We start from the raw sequence: 19,037 nt of genomic DNA, 5'->3' as shown, positions 1-19,037 counted from the left end.
TACAACGTTCAAGGCTACGTCCATCAATCTGTCCGGCGGGGGGCGGGGGGGCATCATAGCCAGTATGTGGCGATGACTAATTCGGAGCATCTGGAGTCCGGGATACCGAACAAGTCGGACCCGCTTTGTACAGTTTCAGCTCGTTCCCGTGTGGAATTTGCACGTGGCTTTTCTCCGGGTACTTCGGGTTCCTCCCACCACATTAGGGTTAGGGCCAACGGGACTTTGCAGATTGGTCCCCCGGTGTGATTGTGAGCGCAAACGCTTGTTGGTCCGAGTGTGCCTACCACCGGTTCAGGGTGTCCCCCGCCTATCGCCCGCTGACAACCCCCTGAGGCGAAGCGGTTCAGGAATCGGGCGAACCTGTTCCTGGGACAAGCCCACTTCGTGTTTTATTGTCAAAATGGGGAGGAACAAAAACCACAGCCAAGCAGAGGTGGTCCATATGAGCGGCGGATTCCTTTCATCGACCTTCTTTCCTCTGTTCATCTGAGCGGATTCACGTTGAACAAATTGCCGGCCCGGCTCTCCATCGAGCTAGCTCTCTATTGAGCTAGCTCTCTATCAAACTAGCGCTCTATCTAGCTAGCTTTCTATCTAGCGAGCTCTCTATCTAGCTAGCTCTCTATCCAGCTAGCTCTCTATCAAACTAGCTCTCGATTGAGCTAGCTCTCTATCTAGCGAGTTCTCTATCTAGCGAGCTCTCTATCTAGCTAGGTCTCTATCTAGCTAGCTATATATCGAGCTAGCTCTCTATAAGCTAGCTCTCTATTTGCTATCTAGCTGGCTATCTATCTAGCTATAAGCTATCTATTATCTAGCGAGCTAGCTTTCTATCTGTTTGAGTTACATTCGGGTTGAGTGACCGCTGGCGCGTGCGGCTGCCGCTGCTCACCCAGTTTTGAAATGGATTCTTATTATTTTGCTCTTTCGAGGTCAAAGGTCACCCAAAGGAAAACAAACAAACAAAAAAAGAACGCTTTGCAAACCACTGTGAAAACAAGGCCAAGTCTTGACATTGAGTCCAGACACAAACAACAGCAAGTCAAAGACCTCCAAAGGACTTTAATCTCACAATTGGAACGGCTCTTCAAGTTTTCTCATTACAGACAGCACGAAAAAGTAGACGTCAATCGTACCAACAAATGAGATGTCACAACAACAAAAAAAGGCACAGCCAAAGTCTGCTCCACATTGACTCCATTTTCTTTTTCTTTGATTGGGGAATGCTTGAAGTAAGATGGCACACAAAGAAGAATAAATATTGCCCCCAACAATATTTATTCCGGGCAGAAATGACTAAGTGTCAGGATTTCCTTGCACAAAATGGCCTTGTTTTTGTGCAACCCTGCCTGTCCAATTTTTTGGGATCGGGTAATCTTCAAAAAAACATCAATAATATTGACCAAAAAAATGTCCAGTTTTGCTCTCGTCACAGTGTCAAAAAATAAGGGGGGGGGGGGTGGAGGCACGCATGGCGGCTTCACGTGACGTTTACAGGCCACATACGCTTCAAGTCATTTCAGGTTTGAAGAGCGATCGGCAAAAAAAAAAAAAAAAAGGCAATCACCACAAATAAAGATTTAGCACATCACACACACACACACACACACACATTAACACACACACAATCGGGTTTCATCATGACATTAAAATGCAAATGCGGTTGGCTGAATGTGGGAATGTCACGCGTTGAAAACAACCATTCCTTTAAATGATTGATGAGGTTAACGCTTTCTCTTTCTTTGCAGACTACGGAGCCCCTAAGGGGACATCGGAGAAAAGAAAAAAAAACTTTGCGAGATCTTGCAAAACTTTGCATTCCCTCGCAAAGAATGCGCTATCTCGCAATCTTTTATATGCGCGTTCATGTACTTCAGAGGGAATGCAAAGTTTTGCGAGGGAATGCAATGTATTGCAAGAGGGGGGCTCCGTCCTCGTGGGACATCGAAGAAAAAAAACAACTTTGCAAGATATATTATATAATATTAATATAAAAATATTGCATTCCCTCGCAAAACTTTGCATTCCCTCTCAATAGTTTGCATTCCCTCACAAAGAATGCGAGATCTCGCAATCTTTTTTTCTGCGCGTTTATGTACTTCCAAGGGAATGCAAAGTTTTGTGAGGGAATGCAAAGTTCTGCGAGGGAATGCAATGTATTGCAAGAGGGAATGCACTGTATTGCAAGAGGGAATGCACTGTATTGCAAGAGGGGGGCTCCGTACTCCAGAGCTCCAGAGGGGCCATCGAAGAAAAAGAAAAACCAAAAACCGTCAACCAGGTAAGAATTTTTCTTTTCACCACCCCCCCCCCCACCCCCAAAAAAAAGACTGTTGTCTGGACTTAAAAAAAAATCTTAACCCATTTATGTTGGGTTCACATGATCACAGATAACTTCATAAAAAAAACACGATAAAATCAAAACAGTTTAGAATGGATTCTATGAACAATAATGGAATAATAATAATAATAATAATAATGATACATTTCATTTCTAAGCACCTTTCGAAACTCTCAAGGTCACTTTACAGTCAGAGGATAAGTTTTTTTTCTGTGGGTGAGCAGCGGCAGCCACACGCGCCAGCGTTAACTCAACGCGGAATAACTCAAATAGATAGAACGCTAGCATGCTATGCGATAGCTAATAGATAGCCAATAGACAGCCGGGCCAACTTGCTAGCCATTTTGACAATAAAATCTGAAATGGGCTTGTCCCAGGAACAGGTTCGCATGACTCCAGAATAGAAAGCTAGCTAGCCAGCTAATAGATAGCCAACAGCTAGCTAACTAGCCACCTAGATAGCTATATAGCTAGCTAGATAGTTCGCTCATACACTGAATGTCACTAAAATACACCGATAGAAAGCGAGCTAGCCAGCTAGTAGATAGCTAATAGATAGCCAACAGATAGTTCGCTAGATAGCTAGCCACTAAGATAGCTATATAACTAAAAGATAGCTAGCTAGATAGCTCGTTAGTTAATACACTGAATGTCACCAATTAATAATAATAATATGTATACTTAACAATGGCTGCCGCTGCTCACCCTCAGGAAAAAAATGTTCTTATCCTGTTACTGTTAAGAGTTTTGAAAGGCGCTTAGAAATCAAATGTATTATTCTTATTCTTCTGATTGAATGTGTCAAGTAACAACATGAATGCATTTAAAATGAATGAATGAATGAATGTGTGTTGATCTGAACACGCTGGTCTTAAATGGGTTGAACCTAAAAAGCAAACATCAGAACACGCAAGACCAACGTCGCTGTTGTTTTTCACGCCGTGCATTCCCAATTCGTCCTCTAAATTCGTTACACGGAGAAAAACAAAACAAAAAAAGATGACACCAAAGTGGGTCATTTGCATATAGAATTCCACATCACATTTCAACTGGTGAAATGTGTGGAGGCTTAAAGGACAACCGACACCATTTGTTTTGTTTCCTAACTGTCATCAGAAAAACGTTTGATAGCATCTAAAATAGACAAAACACGCAGGCTGATATTTTGAGTCAAATGCAAAAAAAAACACCAATAAAAATGACTTCAAGTGTCCCAAAAGTACTTCAAAATGACCCCGGAGATGCCGAGTTTCAGAAGGCCCCGCCCCCTTGTTAGTGACATCACGCCAGGATACTCCTTCACAAACTGCCTCGCTCCAGAATCAAAACAATGGCTTCAGAGAGTTCAGATTGGGAGAATAATAAGACATTTTATTTCATTTCTAAGCGCCTTTCCAAACTCTCAAGACACTGTGGGTGAGCAGCGGCAGCCACACGCGCCAGCGTTCACTCAACCACGACGTAACTTAGATAGCAAGCTACTGAATATGTAGCTAATAGCTAGCGAATTGATAGCTATTAGCCAGCGAATAGATAGCTATTAGCTAGCGAATAGATACAAATGCAAGCTTGTGAGGCAGGCATTCGCGAGAAGATGCTTTGTTGTTACTCATCCAGTTATGAATATGATTCAAATAGTTCTGAAGAGGAAAGCATAAATGTTTGCAATCGATTAAAAGAAGTTCTTCCGTTTCAATTCGAGCCGTCTGGACTCCAATGTAGCGCTCAGAAAATAGCACAAGATGGCGCCCAAGCTCCGTTGGAAATGGGTTGATTTGTCTGCTGGGAACTAGTATCAAATAGTAGTCTTGGTGCAACACACAACGATTCACCATTGCTTTATTTATGTGTTTTCCTTCTAAGATCGCCATCAACACGGTGTTTTCAGATGAAAAAGGGGCGTTCCTTTTGTGACATCACTTAGGGAATCGTCATCAACTGGAAAACAAAACTTCCGGAATATTCAGCGCGAGTCTCAAAAGGTAAAATATCGCTAAATACGCTCAGTAGAAGTCATTTGAAGTGATTTGACAAATTATGGACGCAACTTGTCTGGAGGTGTCGGTTGTCCTTTAATGTGAAATGATCCAAAAATAGACACATCTGATCTTAAAAATCGATTTAAAAAAATAGATCTATAAGTAGGAAAGGCCAGCGTCGTATTCTATATGCTTCGGATCAATTGAGGTATTTTGGAAAGACAAAAACAAATAATGTTTGCGTGGCTTCCAACGGTCTCCCAGGTTAGCTACAAATTCTCATTAGGATGCTAAAAAACAAAATGGGGGTTATTTGGCCCCTTGATTGTCGGAATTGTGCTTTGGAAAATATATTAAAAAAAATAGATTTATCTTGTGTGTAACTTCTCTTTTCAGACTCGAAAACAAAACGTCAGAAGCCACGCGAGCAAAGATGGCCGACTGGTTGGAGTTTGATCACGTGCTGATGAAACTCTCCGTTCCAAAAACACCCACAACGCATGGATGAGCGTACGTACGTTCGTACGTACGATGTGATAAAAAAAAAAAAAAGTAGCGACAAAGACAGTTTTACGGGTTGCTTTCAGGTTTTCGTGTCAGGGTGGTGGAAAGAACCTCAAAATGGACCCGTAAGACGCCGATAACCCAGCGCCATGACCAAAAGGGCCGCTTGCAACTCTGCCGGCGTCCACATGGTAAGTCACTCACAACGCTGATGTCAATCAAACACTAAATGAAGCTGTCAGTCATTTTTTTTGATGATGATTGAAATTTACATACGACAATTTGACATTTAAAATTTTTTTTTTTTTACAAGTTTGATTTGCTTTGGCGGGCCAAATAAAATGAGGTGGCGGGCCAGATTTGGCCCTCAAGCCTTGGTTTGGACACCCGCAATCTAAGGGCTTAGCCAGCTAGCTGAATAGAAAGAGAACTAGTTGGATCGCCAGCTAGCTAGTTGGATCACCTGCTAGTTAGCTGGCGATCCAGCTAGCGATCTAGATAGCGATCCAGCAAGCAAGCTAGCTGGCGATCCAGCTAGCTCTCTTTCTATTCAGCTGGATGGCCAGCCAGCTATCTGGATCGCCACCTAGCTAGCTCGATCGCTAGCTAGCTTTGACTTTGCCACCTGCACAGCTAAATTTGACCACTGTTAACTCCTGAAAGGTTCCGCTTTATCGTCTTACATTTAAAGACTTCAACCAAAAAAAAAAAAGCGCGAAGGAAGCTAAACGGTTGCAATCCCCAACCACATCATAGTCACGTTATCTCTATTATTATAATTATTATAATTATTATTATTTTGCTTTCCTGCTGTGGAAAAGCGCACGTAGGAGGCGGGCGTTAAAGTGCCGTTTCCTCCAGGCAGTGAGGCCTCGTCGTCAGCTTGCACGACGGCAGCGCCGGCCGCCATTCGTCGTCTTGGGTTGTGGCGCCGTCGCTCTCCATTTCTTTCTCTTCCGTCACAGTTTCCTCTTTGCGGTAAGCTGCTCCGTTAGCGCCTTTTTTGGCCCTCTCGTAAGGCTGATCCGCCATTTCGCCCGGCTGATGGACAAAAAGACATTTTAAAAAGAAGGAAGTGCAAAAAATGGAAAAAAATGGCATGCGTAGTTTTCAAGTTTTTATTAGCGTTCACTCAACCTGGAAGTAAATAGAAAGCTAGCTAGCCAGCTAATAGATAGCCAACAGATAGTTCGTTAGATTGCTAGCCACCTAGATAGCTATATAGCTAGCTAGATAGATAGGTAGTTAGCTAATACACTGAATGTCACTAAAATACACAGATAGAAAGCTAGCTAGCCAGCTAGTAGATAGCTAATAGATAGCCAACAGATAGCTCGCTCGATAGCTAGCCACCCTAGATATCTATATAGCTAGCTAGATAGTTAGTTAGCTAATACACTGAATGTCACTAAAATACACAGCTAGAAAGCGCCTTTCAAAACTCTCAAGGTCACTTTACAGTCAAGTTTTTCTGTGGGTGAGCAGCGGCAGCCACACGCACTAGCGTTCACTCAACCCGGAAGTAACACAGATAGAAAGCTAGCGAGCTAATAGAAGATAGCGAATAATAAGTATAATACATTGGCTCACCCACAGAAAAACTTATCCTATGACTGTAAAGTGACCTTGAGAGTTTTGAAAGGCGCTTAGAAATTAAATGTATTATTATTATTCCCGTATAAAAGTTGTAATACGCCGTAAATTATTTGAAATGATAAAAAAAAACATAAAATACGGGGAAAACGTTGAGAGGTATGACTTTCACAAGTTAAATTTGCTTGCGCGGACCGAATAAAATGAGGTGGCGGGCCAGGTTTGACCCCCGGGCCTTGACTTGAACACCTGTGGGCTCAGGAGAACGTCACCAACGGCGCCCTCCAAAGGACGCCATTGGTACAAAAGTGGTCATTCAAAATAGGGTGCGTGAAGGTGACCTTTGGCGCTAGGGGGGTGACGCAGCACAGTTTCTCCTTGTAGCGTTGAGGCAGGAAGAAAAGCAGATCCCCCAGGACGGGGTACACGGTTCCCGGGGTCACGTCCTTCTCCTTCATCGGCCCTAAAAAAAATGGTGGATTGAGTCGATTGCGGCGAACGGAATGTAGCGCATTAGCGCTTTGGCACCTGTCAGCAGACTGACGAGCAGTCCCACCACGACCACCGTGGTGGAATTGTGAGCGCTGTACCACATGTAGGACAACGAGTAGAGCGCCTCCACGCCCGTCGGCCTAACGGGCGTCGTGGCGTTGAGCAGCGCGGTCGCGGCGGTCGCCGTCACGTTTTCAAACGGCGGCGGCGTGACGGTCGACAGCGGCATCCGCATCACAAAACTGCCGATGCCGATCCAGAAGGCCATGGCGAGGCCCGCCGCTAAGCCCGCCAGCGCCCCCTGCGAAGGCCCCGTGATGTTAAAAGTCGCGTGTGCCCGTGACGCCCTTTTTCGAGGCCACGCCCCCTCAGCAAAATGGCCCCTTACGATGGAGTTGGCCCACGGGAAGAACATCCCCAGGGAAAAAAGACCCAGCAGGGGTCCGCCCACCATCCCGAAGATGCTCAAAGCCGCCTAAGGGAGGGGGAGAGGACACATATGCATGTGCGTGGATGTCTCTGCCGGAGGATAAAGAATATGTGACAATGGCCGTTGCGCCAAAAATCCATCAACTCATGCAGACACGAGCAGAGTGAAAAGACAAATACAGTGATAAATACATGTTTTATGGGGACCTGGGAACGGATTATTCTCATTTTAATTGTTTCTTATGGGAAATAAATGTTTGGAAGACAAACTTTTCACCTCACACACTCTGTCTGTGAACCAATTAAGTTTGTCAGCCAAGGTATCGCTGTCAATCATCTCATGGTGACGGCGACGATGCAACGTTTCGTTACCTGCAACACGGATCCCATGACGGACGCCAGGTAGGCCATCGCCAGACACACCAAACCGTAGGCCAGCGCTGTCAAGAGACGCCACAACTCATTCTTTTCTCTGGTGCAGCGGAGACAAAGAGGAAAAAGAGAGAAAGCCGATTACCGAGTCCTTTGGAGAGCAACGTGGCTTTGGATTCGCTCATGTCGGGAAAGTGAGGTTTGATCAGGTCCTCCATGGTGACCGTCGCCAGGGAGTTAAAAGCTGAAGAGATGGTGCTGCAAAATGCCAAAAAAACATCCAGCGATGCATCTTGACAGGTAACATCTGAGTTACGACCACCCGTACTTACGACCATGGCCGCCAGACCCATTTTTTTATTACATTTTAATTCCATGCCTGGCACCGCAACACGCAAGCAGCCGGAAACCCGTGCTACAATTTTGGCCAGCCACCATGTCACACACTCGCACAGCAATGTACTGCGTGACAGCACTCAATACAGTAGTTATACAGTGCAGATGCCATATCCTGCAGTACTGCACAATAATAATAATAATAATAATAATAATAATAATAATACATTTGATTTCTAAGCGCCTTTCATAACTGTCAAGGTCACTTTACTGTGACAGGATCAGTTTTTCTGTGGGTGAGCAGCGGCAGCCACACGCGCCAGCGTTCACTCAACCCGGAAGTAAAGATAGAAAGCTAGCTAGCTAAGAGATAGCCAATAGATAGACAGCTAGATAACGAGCTATATAACTAATAGATAGCCAGCCAGATAGCTAGCTAGCCGGCCAGTTAGCTAATAGGTAGTAAATAGATAGCTCAAATTGATCGAAAGCTAGATAGATAGCTAGATAGCTAATATATTTCCTGACTCAAATAGTTAGCTAGCTAGCCAGCTAATAGATAGCTAGCTACGACCGTTTTGTCGGAACGGAACTGGGGTGTTACCTGTATACAAAACCAATTGACATCAAGCAAAATACATTTATTGGCGCGTGATATTGATAAAATGGTCAAAGCTGCGATCTTGGGTGCCCCGACTTGTTTACCTGAGCGCTCCGCTAAAGAGGCAGGCCACAAACAGCCCGGCAAGTCCGGGTAGGTCCTTGAAGACGTCCATCACAAAGTACAACACCATCTGGCACAAAAAAAAGACACGTTAGCGTTGGACGCGGGGCTGTCACCGACGTAAGCGCGCCATTGGCGTTTACCTGATCGTTTGTTTTGACGTAGCCCTTATCCAGGGGGCTATCCTCCCCGTAGCGAGCGAACATGACCAGCCCCATCAAACAACCCAAACACAGGACGATCTGCTGGCAGGGGAAAACCACGTAGCACGACCTGGAAAGGCGGCAGGTGAGTCGGATGGACGGAAGGGCCGCCGCCGCTGCCACCGCCGCACTCACATGATGGCCTCCTTCTCGGTGCGGGAGCTGAGGTAGCGCTGGACTTGGGCCTGGTTGACCCCGTACAAAGCTAGCATCAAGAAGATGCCGCCCACCCCCAACGTCCAGAAGGTGTGGCGCTCCAAAGGATCGGGGTTGAGGCTGAGGTCACCCGCGTTTCAATGTCAGTCTGGATCCTCGACGCCATATTGGTCACACCCCCTCCCCCCCCGTCCAACTCACTCAAGTCCGGCGATGCGGCTGCCGTTGACGGCTTTCCTCCACACCTCGGAAATCCCCCCGGCTTGATGCGCCCCGACGATGATCACCGCTAGCTGCCCCGCAAACATGACCACCGTCTGGAAGACGTCGGTCCACATCACCGCCTTCAGGCCCCCCTGAAGGGAAAACCAATCGCGCAGGAACAACAAGATTCAGGAGGTGTTTATGGCCAAGGGATGATACTAGTGGGCCTCAATCGGCAGTACGTTTGTGGCTAAAAGCTAGCAACCACTCATTTGACGAAAAGAAGCTATTTTCATAAAACAGCAAAATCCTTCACTAAATTGCCATGGTGGGGCGAGGTTCAATTTGGATCGTTCGTACGACAGACTTCTTAGGCAAACTTGGCTTAGTTATGCTGATGAGGTGATACCAGAGAAAATGGGGCAATCAGGCCTGTCGTAGACCTCATACTCAGGCAGGACAATAGAAGTAATCCGTGTAGCCGCAGGGAGTAGTCCTCTGCTCCCCACCAACCAGCGAGCAGGGACCAATCATAGCAGACGTCTGGACAGTAAGGATATATATAGGGCCGAAACTACCAGCAAAAAAATAGTTCGCTGACGAAGCCTCTTGGATAAGAAGCAAAATGTCCAACACCTTGAAAGAAGTCCAGATGACGGCTGAAGAAACCTTTTCATCGATGGACCACTCCTGTACCACTGAGAGCTTACACAGATGATGGTTGGAAAGAAATCCAGGCTGATCAACTAGCGTGTTGCAAACCGATTGATACCCAGACTTGTTCAAACTGTCCCTTTCTTCCTCTTTTCAGTTTCCCTACGGACCTCGAACGCACCACAGCTATGGAGGGGAGTACGTTTGGCTGGCTCAAGCACTTTTTCATGCCACAAAAACAGCTCTGGAGAAACTAAACGCCACGTGGGACGTCGCCAACATTGGGATTTGGATGGCAACCTGTTTTCCTGGAGGCTGGTAGGACAATTTTAAGATTTTTTTTTCAACTGGAAAAAACCCTTTAAAATGACCTTTGACATTTTTGAGGGGGGGTCAAATCTGATACCAAATGTGATCTGACACCAAACCTGTTTCCACTTCAATATATATATTGTCATGCACACATTATAAGCGACTCCATTTCTAAGAGTAGGAAAAAACTGTTGAAGTGAATAAATATGAAAAAAAATATATATATATATATGTATATAAATGTCGCCAATGAATTTCCGACTCACCAGTGAGGTATAGAGAGTGCACACCAGTCCCATAGCAAACACGGCTCCCCATAAGTCAAAACCTGTGACTGAGAACCAAATATAGCAACAAGATTAGCGCCGTATCATCAACGACACAAAAAAAATGGCGCCGTACAAGGAAAATGGAACATTTTTTTGTTCTCCATTCAGAATCATATACCTCACCTTACAAACTTAATTGCTTCCCAGAAAGTGTGTCTAAGGTGAAAAGTTTGTCTTCCAAACATTTATTTCCCATAAGAAACCATTGAAATGAGAATAATCCGTTCCCAGTTCCCCGTAAAACATAATTTTCTAATAAATCAGCCTCAAAATTACTCAAAATACAGTGATACCTCAGCTCACGAACTTAATTTCTTCCCTGAAAGTGTGTCTAAGGTGAAAAGTTTGTCTTCCAAACATGTATTTCCCATAAGACACCATTAAAATGAAAATAATCTTCTGTGTTCTCTTGGGCTTAACACTAGCCTGTGATGGGGTCTTTTTCGGTCCCATAATAGCAAAAGTACTCCACTCGATAACAAGCCATGTCTGCACTCAAAGAAAGGTGGTGACGAAAACTAGCCTGCCAGCCACTGTGGCGCTGCGTGGTTTGGTTTGTCCATCGAAAACGAGTTCGTTAGCCAAGACTATTTGCTCGTGAGCTCAAGCGTTCGTAAGCCGAGGTATTCCTGTAATTGTATTCAAAAGGGACGAAAAAAAAAGGTTACCTGCATTCAGCGCCAAGGCCGGAGCGTAAAGAACCACCCCCATGTAAATAACCTACAGATGTGGGGGGGGGGGGGGGGGTCATCGTGTTAGCGGCACCCAAAGCCAAATTCAATCCACAACAAATATTCACCACAATGACGCCGACTGAATTTAAATTGGACTACAGTTAAGCAAAAACAAACAAAGTGAGGAGCCATTTGGGAGACAAAAGAGCTGGATCGTTTTAGTGAGCCGAGCCAAAAGAACCGGCTCGCTGAAAGGAGCTGGAATTCCCATCATTCATTGGCTGCCTTTAAATTCATGACCCATAATGAGTTCTTGAACGGACACGACTCGTTTTTTTTGGTTATGCTTCTGTAAATTCTCCATTTCCTGTGCAGCTAGCGCTACGCTCAAGTGAAAAAAGACCATCTTCACACTTGCCAATTGAAGATTTAACATGGCCAAAAACATGAATTTGAGAGCAAAATAAAGATACCGTACCATTTGGAAGATAAAGGTCACGGTCCCACATATGCGGACGGTCTTGTTAAAACGTAGCTCCAGATACTGTCGAGAGCAAGAAAAGAGAAAATAATAACAAAAAGGGAGGGGATTTAAAAAAATGCAGATTGCACATAATCTCAGAGATGGTCGTGGGAGTGTTTGTTCACAGTGCACGACAAAATAACTGACAAGTGTCCTTGAAATTTGAGTAAAGTGGGCAATAAGACGAAAAAAAAAACCTCATTGCTGATTATTCATGTCAAGGAGAAGAACGCAAAAACATGGCCGACCTCTGAGATTATTATGAGAAGCGGAGGGAAAAAAATCAAAAAAAAAAAAAAAACACAACAGAAAAGGGGGGGGGGGAAAAGACAAGACATTAGCAAACGATAACAAGCGCCGCTAATGCTACGTGGGTTCGCTAATAGCCTTCCACGGTACTGGACATGAAAAACAAAAAGAAATAATAATAATAATAATAAATTTCATTGATAAGTGCCTTTCAAAACTCTCAAGGTCACTTTACAGTTACAGGAGAAGTTTTGCTGTGGGTGAGCAGCGGCAGCGAATGAGTTAAAAAATGAGGCATTCTTGTGTTTTCAAAATATCAAGCAGAGAAAAAAATGGTTGCTTTTTTTAAATTTTGTTTTACTTTTTTGGTACTTTTTTTGACTTTTTTTACATTTTTGGACTTTTTTTGTACTTTTCTTTTACTTCTTTTCAACTTTTTTGGGCTTTTTTAGACTTTTTATTTTATTTTATTTTTTTACTTTTTTGGAATTTTTGGGACTTTTTTGGACTTTTTTTAACTTTTTTTGGGGGGACTTTGTAGACTTTTTAGAACTTTTTTGGGACTTTTTTTGACTTTTTTGGAATTTTTGGGACTTTTTTGGACTTATTTTTAACTTTTTTGGGGTGGACTTTGTAGACTTTTTAGAACTTTTTTGTGACTTTTTTTGACTTTTTGTGACTTTTTTTGACTGTTTTGGACTTTTTTTTTTACTTTTTTGGGACTTTTTGTGACTGTTTTGGACTTTTTGGGCCTTTTTTTACTTTTTGTGACTTATTTTTTTGACTTTGCACCAAGTGACGCTTTCGCCTACCTCGTAGGCGCTGGAAAGCCGCAGCCTGTAGAAAACCGGGATGAAGACGTGAGCTGGGATGAGGAGGCCCAAGAAGTAGGAGCAGCCCAGGAACCAGTACTGCGTCCCAAAGGTGTAGATCTCCGACGGCGCCCCCAAAATGGCCACGGCCGACTGGAACGTGGCCAGCAGTGACAATGACACGGGAAGCCAACTCATGGAGCGGTCGGCCATCAGGAATTCCTGCAGAGGAACAACAAAATGGCGCTTCTTCCAGGCTCAAAAAAGACGGCGGGTTGCGGCCCACCTGCGTGGTCCTCTGGCGCCCGCCGGAGAAGGCGTAATACAAGCCGATTCCCGCCGAGGCCACTAGCAGCAAAGCAAAGATGACGTAGTCCACCGTGGTGAAGTGCATCTGGACCACCGCCGCCATGACGGCGCGCCAGGTAAGTTCGATGATGCGTGCAGGAGGTCCTCGTCAGGGGTGGGGCGGCGATCACAAGCCGAAAACCGCTACGTCGCCCATCGCGGTCGCCGCCCAGCTGGAGGGCAAAGAAGCAACGCCGCCGATGGATGACTTGGGTGAAAATAGGGTGCGCACCCTCCCTCATAGATGACCAAATTAGGTCAAACAGGCTCGTTCGACACATGGAGGTCAAAGGGATTAGCCAGCTAGCTGAATAGAAATAGAGCTAGCTAGCTCAATAGCTAGCTCCATCGCTAGCTCAATAGCTATCTCCATCACTAGCTAGCTCCATCGCTAGCTAGCCAACTAGCTAGTTCCATCGCTAGCTAGCTCACTAGCTGGCTAATCCGTTTGTATAAAATACAATCCAGGCAACATGATGCTGTCCTACCGCGGCAAGATTCCGCAGTGGATTAATTATTTCATTGGTAAATGGATTTTCCAAAAAACAATCATGGCGTAGCGCTAGCGCTAAGCGCAAAGGGAAAAGGTGGCGCTGTCAATGGAAGCCTTTGGTCCAAATATTTTGACAAAGCAGGAAAGTTGAATTGAACACCCGTGCGACCTCGTTCAACAAACTAAATCCAACACACCCACGCGCGCTTTTTGGAAAAGCAAAATATTTGGCCAGAGTCGTGCTGAGAGAGCCTCAACTTTCCACATTTGCACCGTATCGTCCTCGCAAAGCTTCACTCCAACTTCCAGTGGCCGTCGGCATATCACGCCAATTGATTGACAGGTTAAGGGCGTCCATTTTGTGACTAAACAGTCAGTCGAATGCACATTTAAAGGACAACCGACACCACGTTTTATAGCATCTAAAATAGCCCAAAAAAACACAGACGGATATTTTTAGTCAAATGCAAAACTGACGTAAAGTGTCCCAAAACTGCCACAAAATGGCGAGTTCCAGAAAGTCCCGCCCCCTTTGTTCGTGACGTCGCATCAGGAAACTCCTTGACAAACTGCCTTGCTTCAGATTCAGAAAAAAATCTTTTCTTGTTATGAATATGATTCAAATAGAAATATATTATTAGTAGCTATCCGGCTAGCTAGCTATGTAGCTGGCTATTTATTGGCTATATGGCTATCGAGCTAGTTAGCTAACTGTCTAGCTGGCTATCTATTAGATACGGAAGGACTTCTTTAATCGTTGGCAAACATTTATGCTTTCCTCTTCACAACTACAATAATAATCATAACAATAATCATAATAATATCAATAATACATTTCATTTCTAAGCACCTTTCAAAACTCTCAAGGTCACTTTACAGTCACAGGATAAGTTTTTCTGTGGGTGAGCTGAGGCAGCCACACGCGCCAGCCTTCACTCAACCCAGACGTAACTCAAATAGGTAGAAAGCTAGCTAGCCAGCTAATAGATAGCTAATAGATAGCTAGACAGCTAGTAGATAGCTTTTAGATAGCTAATTTGTGTCAACTTGCACCTTGTTTATGCGCATTACCGCAATTGGCTGCGACACACAACGATTCACCATGGCGTTATTGATGTCGTTTTCCTTCTAATTTCGCCATCAACGCGGCGTTTTAAAACGAAAAAAAAAAAAAGTACCCACAATGCATTGTGTCTCGCTTTCTCGGTCAGTGACCTCACTTGGGCGCCAAACGTTTACATTTTAATGGCGGTTATTTCAAAGCATCAAATCAGACATTTAAAAGTCACGTCTGTTGTTGTTGTTGTTATTTTTCAAGGTTACGTTGTTGTCCTCCATTTTGGCTTCCAAATGGGCGACGGTTCAACTCTGGAATGGCTTCCTGTTTTTCCTGTCGGGAAAAGGACACCGATTTGGCCACGTGCGCGCGTGCCTTAACGACACCGTGATAAGACGTGATCAGGCCAACCTTGGCAAGCTTTGTCACTTATCAATAATCTAGACGAGAGGCCATTGCGCCAAATGGCAGATAGCAAAAAAGATCAAGATGGTGCCTCCTCATTAACCTTCACCTCATGAAAGACCAGAACATTTGCTCAGTACATTTCATATAATGCACGTTTAATCATAATCATAATCATAAAAAACGATAACAAGTGCCGCTAATGCTACGTGGGTTCGCTAATAGCCTTCCACGGTACTGGACATGAAAAATATAATAATAATAATAATACATTTCATTTCTCAGCGCCTTTCAAAACTCTCAAGGTCACTTTACAGTCACAGGATCAGTCTAAACATTTTAATAGATAGCAAATAGATAAGCTAGCTAGGTAGCCAGCTAGATCGCTAGCCAGATAGCTCAAATGAGCAACATCATGTAAAAAGACCAGGAATGACCCATTGTACACTTTCTGATCAACATTATTCTTCTCAGACCAACCAGCCAGCGTTTACTCAACCCTGAAGTAACTCAAATAGATAGAAAGTTAGCTAGCTAGCTAATAATAGCTAACAAGCCTATCTCCTTCTCTCTCCTAAGATGCGTGCAGTTGACCCGTTTGGAGTACCAGGTCCAGTCTAGTGCTTGCGAGCTGCTCCCTTGGTCCTCTACCAGTGACGAAAAAGGCATTGGTCACCGTGACAACCAAAGTTGCTACGAGGCAAGTATGCCAGACTTCTTTAGCAGTGTGACAAAAAAAGGCAAGCGCCCAGAGTTAGTCGCTAGTCAGACAGCTAATAGATAGCTAGCTAGGTAGCCAGCAACGGTGACCCTGTTCAACTGGGAATAACTCAAATGGATCAAGTTAGCTAGCTAGCTAATAGATGACAAATAGATAGCTAGCTAGTTAGACAGCTAATAGATAGCAAAGAGATAGCTAGCTAGGTAGCCAGCAACGATGACCCTGTTCAACCGGGAATAACTCAAATAGATCAAGTTAGCTAACTCGCTAATAGATAATAATAATAAATAATAATAATAATAATAATGCATTTAATTTCTAAGCGCCTTTCAAAACTCATGGTCACTTTACAGTCACAGGATAAGTTTTTCTGTGGGTGAGCAGCGGCAGCCACACGCGCCATCACTCACTCAACCCGGAAGTAACTCAAATAGATAGAAAGCTATCTATCTAGCTAAGCTATCAGATAGCAAATAGATAGCGGATGTTCACCCATCACAGTTGCCAAGTCATGGATGGAGAAAACATTTACATTTTTATCTTGAGTGAAGACAAGTGGGGGGCAAAGAGCATGCGCACTCCCGTTTCGCATCAAGCTGCCTTTAAGCAAGGCTAGTATGTATTTGAAAAAATGGATTGCTAACAGTAACTTGTTTTTTAATAACTCATAGAAATGGTAGAATATCTATTTTTCTCCATAATTGCCAAGTTTCAAGCAAAAAGAAGCATTATCATCTAAATTTCTAGAGCTCGCCATTTTTCCCTCGTATTCAGTGACAGCCATTTTTGATTTCTGGCGAAAATCTGCCTCCATTCGATCGTTGATATTTGCTCGTTTATATTTTGAATCTTTTCTTGTGGTTTCCTTGTTTAGAATTTCAAAAGCTTTCCAATGGTACCGTACTCGTTAAAATCTGTCAAAAATTAAGAAAGTTATGATCATTTGAACTTTAATAAAAAAAACTCGCTCACCGATTTTCATTGTTTTAACTGTGTCATTACAGGCAGAAAATCCCCTCATATTTCCAACATTAAAAATGCTATTGTTTCCTTATTATTTGTCATAGAACAATACTATATCCGTCATTTGAAAGCGATTTAAATGCACTTTAGAAATTGAAAATATGCGATGAATTATGATTGAAACATTTTGTCACATCCCTACGACAGGTGCTCGTCGCGTCGACAAAGGTGGTCGCAAGGACGCGGACAAGGACGTTATTTCCATGCCACAATAAGTAAGTCATTACCGATTATGAATATTCACTTGTCTGATATGATTTTGTTATTTTATTGTCACGTGTAAGTACATGTACTGTACATGTATTTGATTGAAACGGACATCGGCACTGTCCGGTTGGACTTCCGCATCGCAGTCAACACGACGGCTCGCGACCAATCGCGTGCGTCGTTGTATGCCGAGTGGCCAAAAACGGAGGCGACCATTGGCTAATTAATTTGCACGCGCTACCCTCTCGCCTCGCCGTTCCTTTCAGATCCGGTATGATCGTGTAACTAACGCGATTGACAACACACTCCTTTTTTCACCCGATTGGACGGTTTTAATCCAAAGATTGTTGCAACTGGGAAAATTAAATCTACAGTAAATAAAAGCAAGTTGACAGCGCGATAAATGTGGAACCGTCACCTACTTCAAACTTGGCTAAGCCGCAGCGCGTGGTTCGAGGGGAGTTAAAACCCCGGTTTTTAATATCCGCCAAATTTCAAATCGATAACTTGAACGACATAATTGAGCGGTGCGACTTTCTTACCTTTCTCCAGCTGCTAAAATTAAAAAGTATTTCGTCGCTCGTTGCTCCGGGAGGTTAGTGCGGTCGAACGTTTTGGGAACGCCCATTCTCAACATGTGGCGTTCGCGTACACTCGTTAATGAGGCATACTCGGCGTTGAACGACGAGGAAATGACCGCCCCGCGTCGTTTGTGCGCAGTTGACCTCGTCGTGTCTGTACCCCGTCGCGTTTGTCGTGGAATGATCAAGATTAACTCCGTAGTTTAGGGGCTCGTCAGCGAAATAAGAAAATACCGCACTCGGTTTAGAACGAGCTAAATTTGCATTTTCGCACTGCGTTTCCGGGACCAAAGGCCGCGTCCCATTGAACGCGTCCGTCGTCATTGCGGGCTCTCCATTGACGGCAGCAAAAAAAAAAATGGCGTGCGTATTTGGACACGCTACGTTGGCTAAAACACGACGACTTTCGGCGTTGCTTACCTTTCCTCCAACCCGGATGCGAATTTCTTTTCGTTTTGACCGCAGCTTCGGTCGCGATGATCGGCGCGCATTCTCCAGGCAGCGGCGCGCGTTGCCACCTTGATACCACCCCCAGATGATGACGCTCTTGAGCGACTCAAGTTAGCTAACATCTGGGGTAAATCATTCCCACGATTCGGCCTTCCTGAAAGGACAACCGACAGCGTTTTTTTGTTTCTGAACTGACATCCGAAAAAACGTTTTAGAGCATCTAAAATAGCCAAAACACGCAGACGGATATTTTTAGTCACATGCAAAACGCTAATAAAAATGACTTAAAGCGTCCCAAAACTGCCACAAAATGAGCTCAAGAAATGGCGAGATTCAGAAAGTCCTACCTCTTGTTTGTGACGTCACGTCAGGAAACTCCTTCACAAACTGCCTTGCTCCAGAATCAAAACAATGGCTTCAGAGATGCTTTCTTGTTACTCATCCAAGTGATGAATATGATTCAAATAGTTCTCAGGAGGAAAGCATAAATGTTTGCAATCGATTAAAGAAGTCCTTTTGGATCAATTTGAGCGGTCCGGACTCCCAATGTAGCGCCCCAGAAAATGCACAAGATGGCGCCCAAGTTCCGTTGGAAATGGGCTGATTTGTCTGCTGGAAATGTGTGTCAACTAGTATCAAGCAGTCTTGGTGTAGTCTTGGTGCAACACACAACAATTCACCATCGCGTTATTTATAATTTCGCCATCAATACGATGTTTTCAGACTAAAGTACCCAAAATGCATTGTGTGTGGCTTTCTCGGTCAGGGGCGTTCCTGACGTGATGTCAACTCGGAAACAAGACTTCCTGAATATTCAGCCTGAGTCTTAAAAGGTAAAAATATCGCTAAATGCGCTGGAATCT

General features: G+C 44.2%; 1 protein-coding gene and 1 long non-coding RNA gene across 3 annotated transcripts; one reads left to right on the top strand and one right to left on the bottom strand.

Annotated features, from left to right (window-relative positions):
* Positions 1–1,050: 1,050 nt before the first annotated feature.
* Positions 1,051–18,270, bottom strand: slc5a6a (solute carrier family 5 member 6a). Of its 2 annotated transcripts, none has more exons than XM_089022305.1 (16): positions 18,145–18,270; positions 13,176–13,410; positions 12,890–13,111; positions 11,784–11,849; positions 11,300–11,351; positions 10,569–10,636; positions 9,334–9,488; positions 9,112–9,252; positions 8,917–9,046; positions 8,755–8,843; positions 7,859–7,971; positions 7,714–7,781; positions 7,301–7,387; positions 6,949–7,213; positions 6,762–6,883; positions 1,051–5,868 (listed from the first exon to the last, which is right to left on the bottom strand). In XM_089022305.1, the coding sequence occupies exons 2-16, from the start codon at positions 13,299–13,301 to the stop codon at positions 5,668–5,670; spliced, it is 1,905 nt and encodes a 634-aa protein (XP_088878431.1). In that variant the 5' UTR covers positions 13,302–13,410; positions 18,145–18,270; the 3' UTR covers positions 1,051–5,667. The 2 variants fall into 2 exon arrangements, with proteins under 2 accessions (XP_088878431.1, XP_088878432.1); XM_089022306.1 differs by lacking the exon at positions 18,145–18,270 and adding an exon at positions 17,686–17,843.
* Positions 9,683–19,007, top strand: LOC148883430 (uncharacterized). The gene is made up of 4 exons (XR_016118499.1): positions 9,683–10,308; positions 15,772–15,892; positions 17,084–17,151; positions 18,941–19,007. It is a non-coding gene; the product is annotated as an uncharacterized LOC148883430 (long non-coding RNA).
* The last annotated feature ends 30 nt before the right edge of the window (positions 19,008–19,037 follow it).

The sequence above is a fragment of the Hippocampus bargibanti genome, linkage group LG19 (genome assembly GCF_051943395.1).
Source record: "Hippocampus bargibanti isolate YZ-2025 linkage group LG19, ASM5194339v1, whole genome shotgun sequence".
Taxonomy (NCBI): domain Eukaryota; kingdom Metazoa; phylum Chordata; class Actinopteri; order Syngnathiformes; family Syngnathidae; genus Hippocampus; species Hippocampus bargibanti.
The sequence above is the reverse complement of the archived record's forward strand: the minus strand, read 5'-3'. Positions and strand labels throughout refer to the sequence as shown.

Excerpts from the sequence above, each read along its gene's own strand:
- slc5a6a (XM_089022305.1), bottom strand. The coding sequence starts at position 13,301 with ATGGCGGCGGTGGTCCAGATGCACTTCACCACGGTGGACTACGTCATC. Across the intron at positions 11,352-11,783 it reads TGACCTTTATCTTCCAAATG|GTTATTTACATGGGGGTGGT; the intron begins GTACGGTATCTT and ends CCACATCTGTAG. Across the intron at positions 5,869-6,761 it reads TCACCCCCCTAGCGCCAAAG|CCGGGCGAAATGGCGGATCA; the intron begins GTCACCTTCACG and ends TTTGTCCATCAG.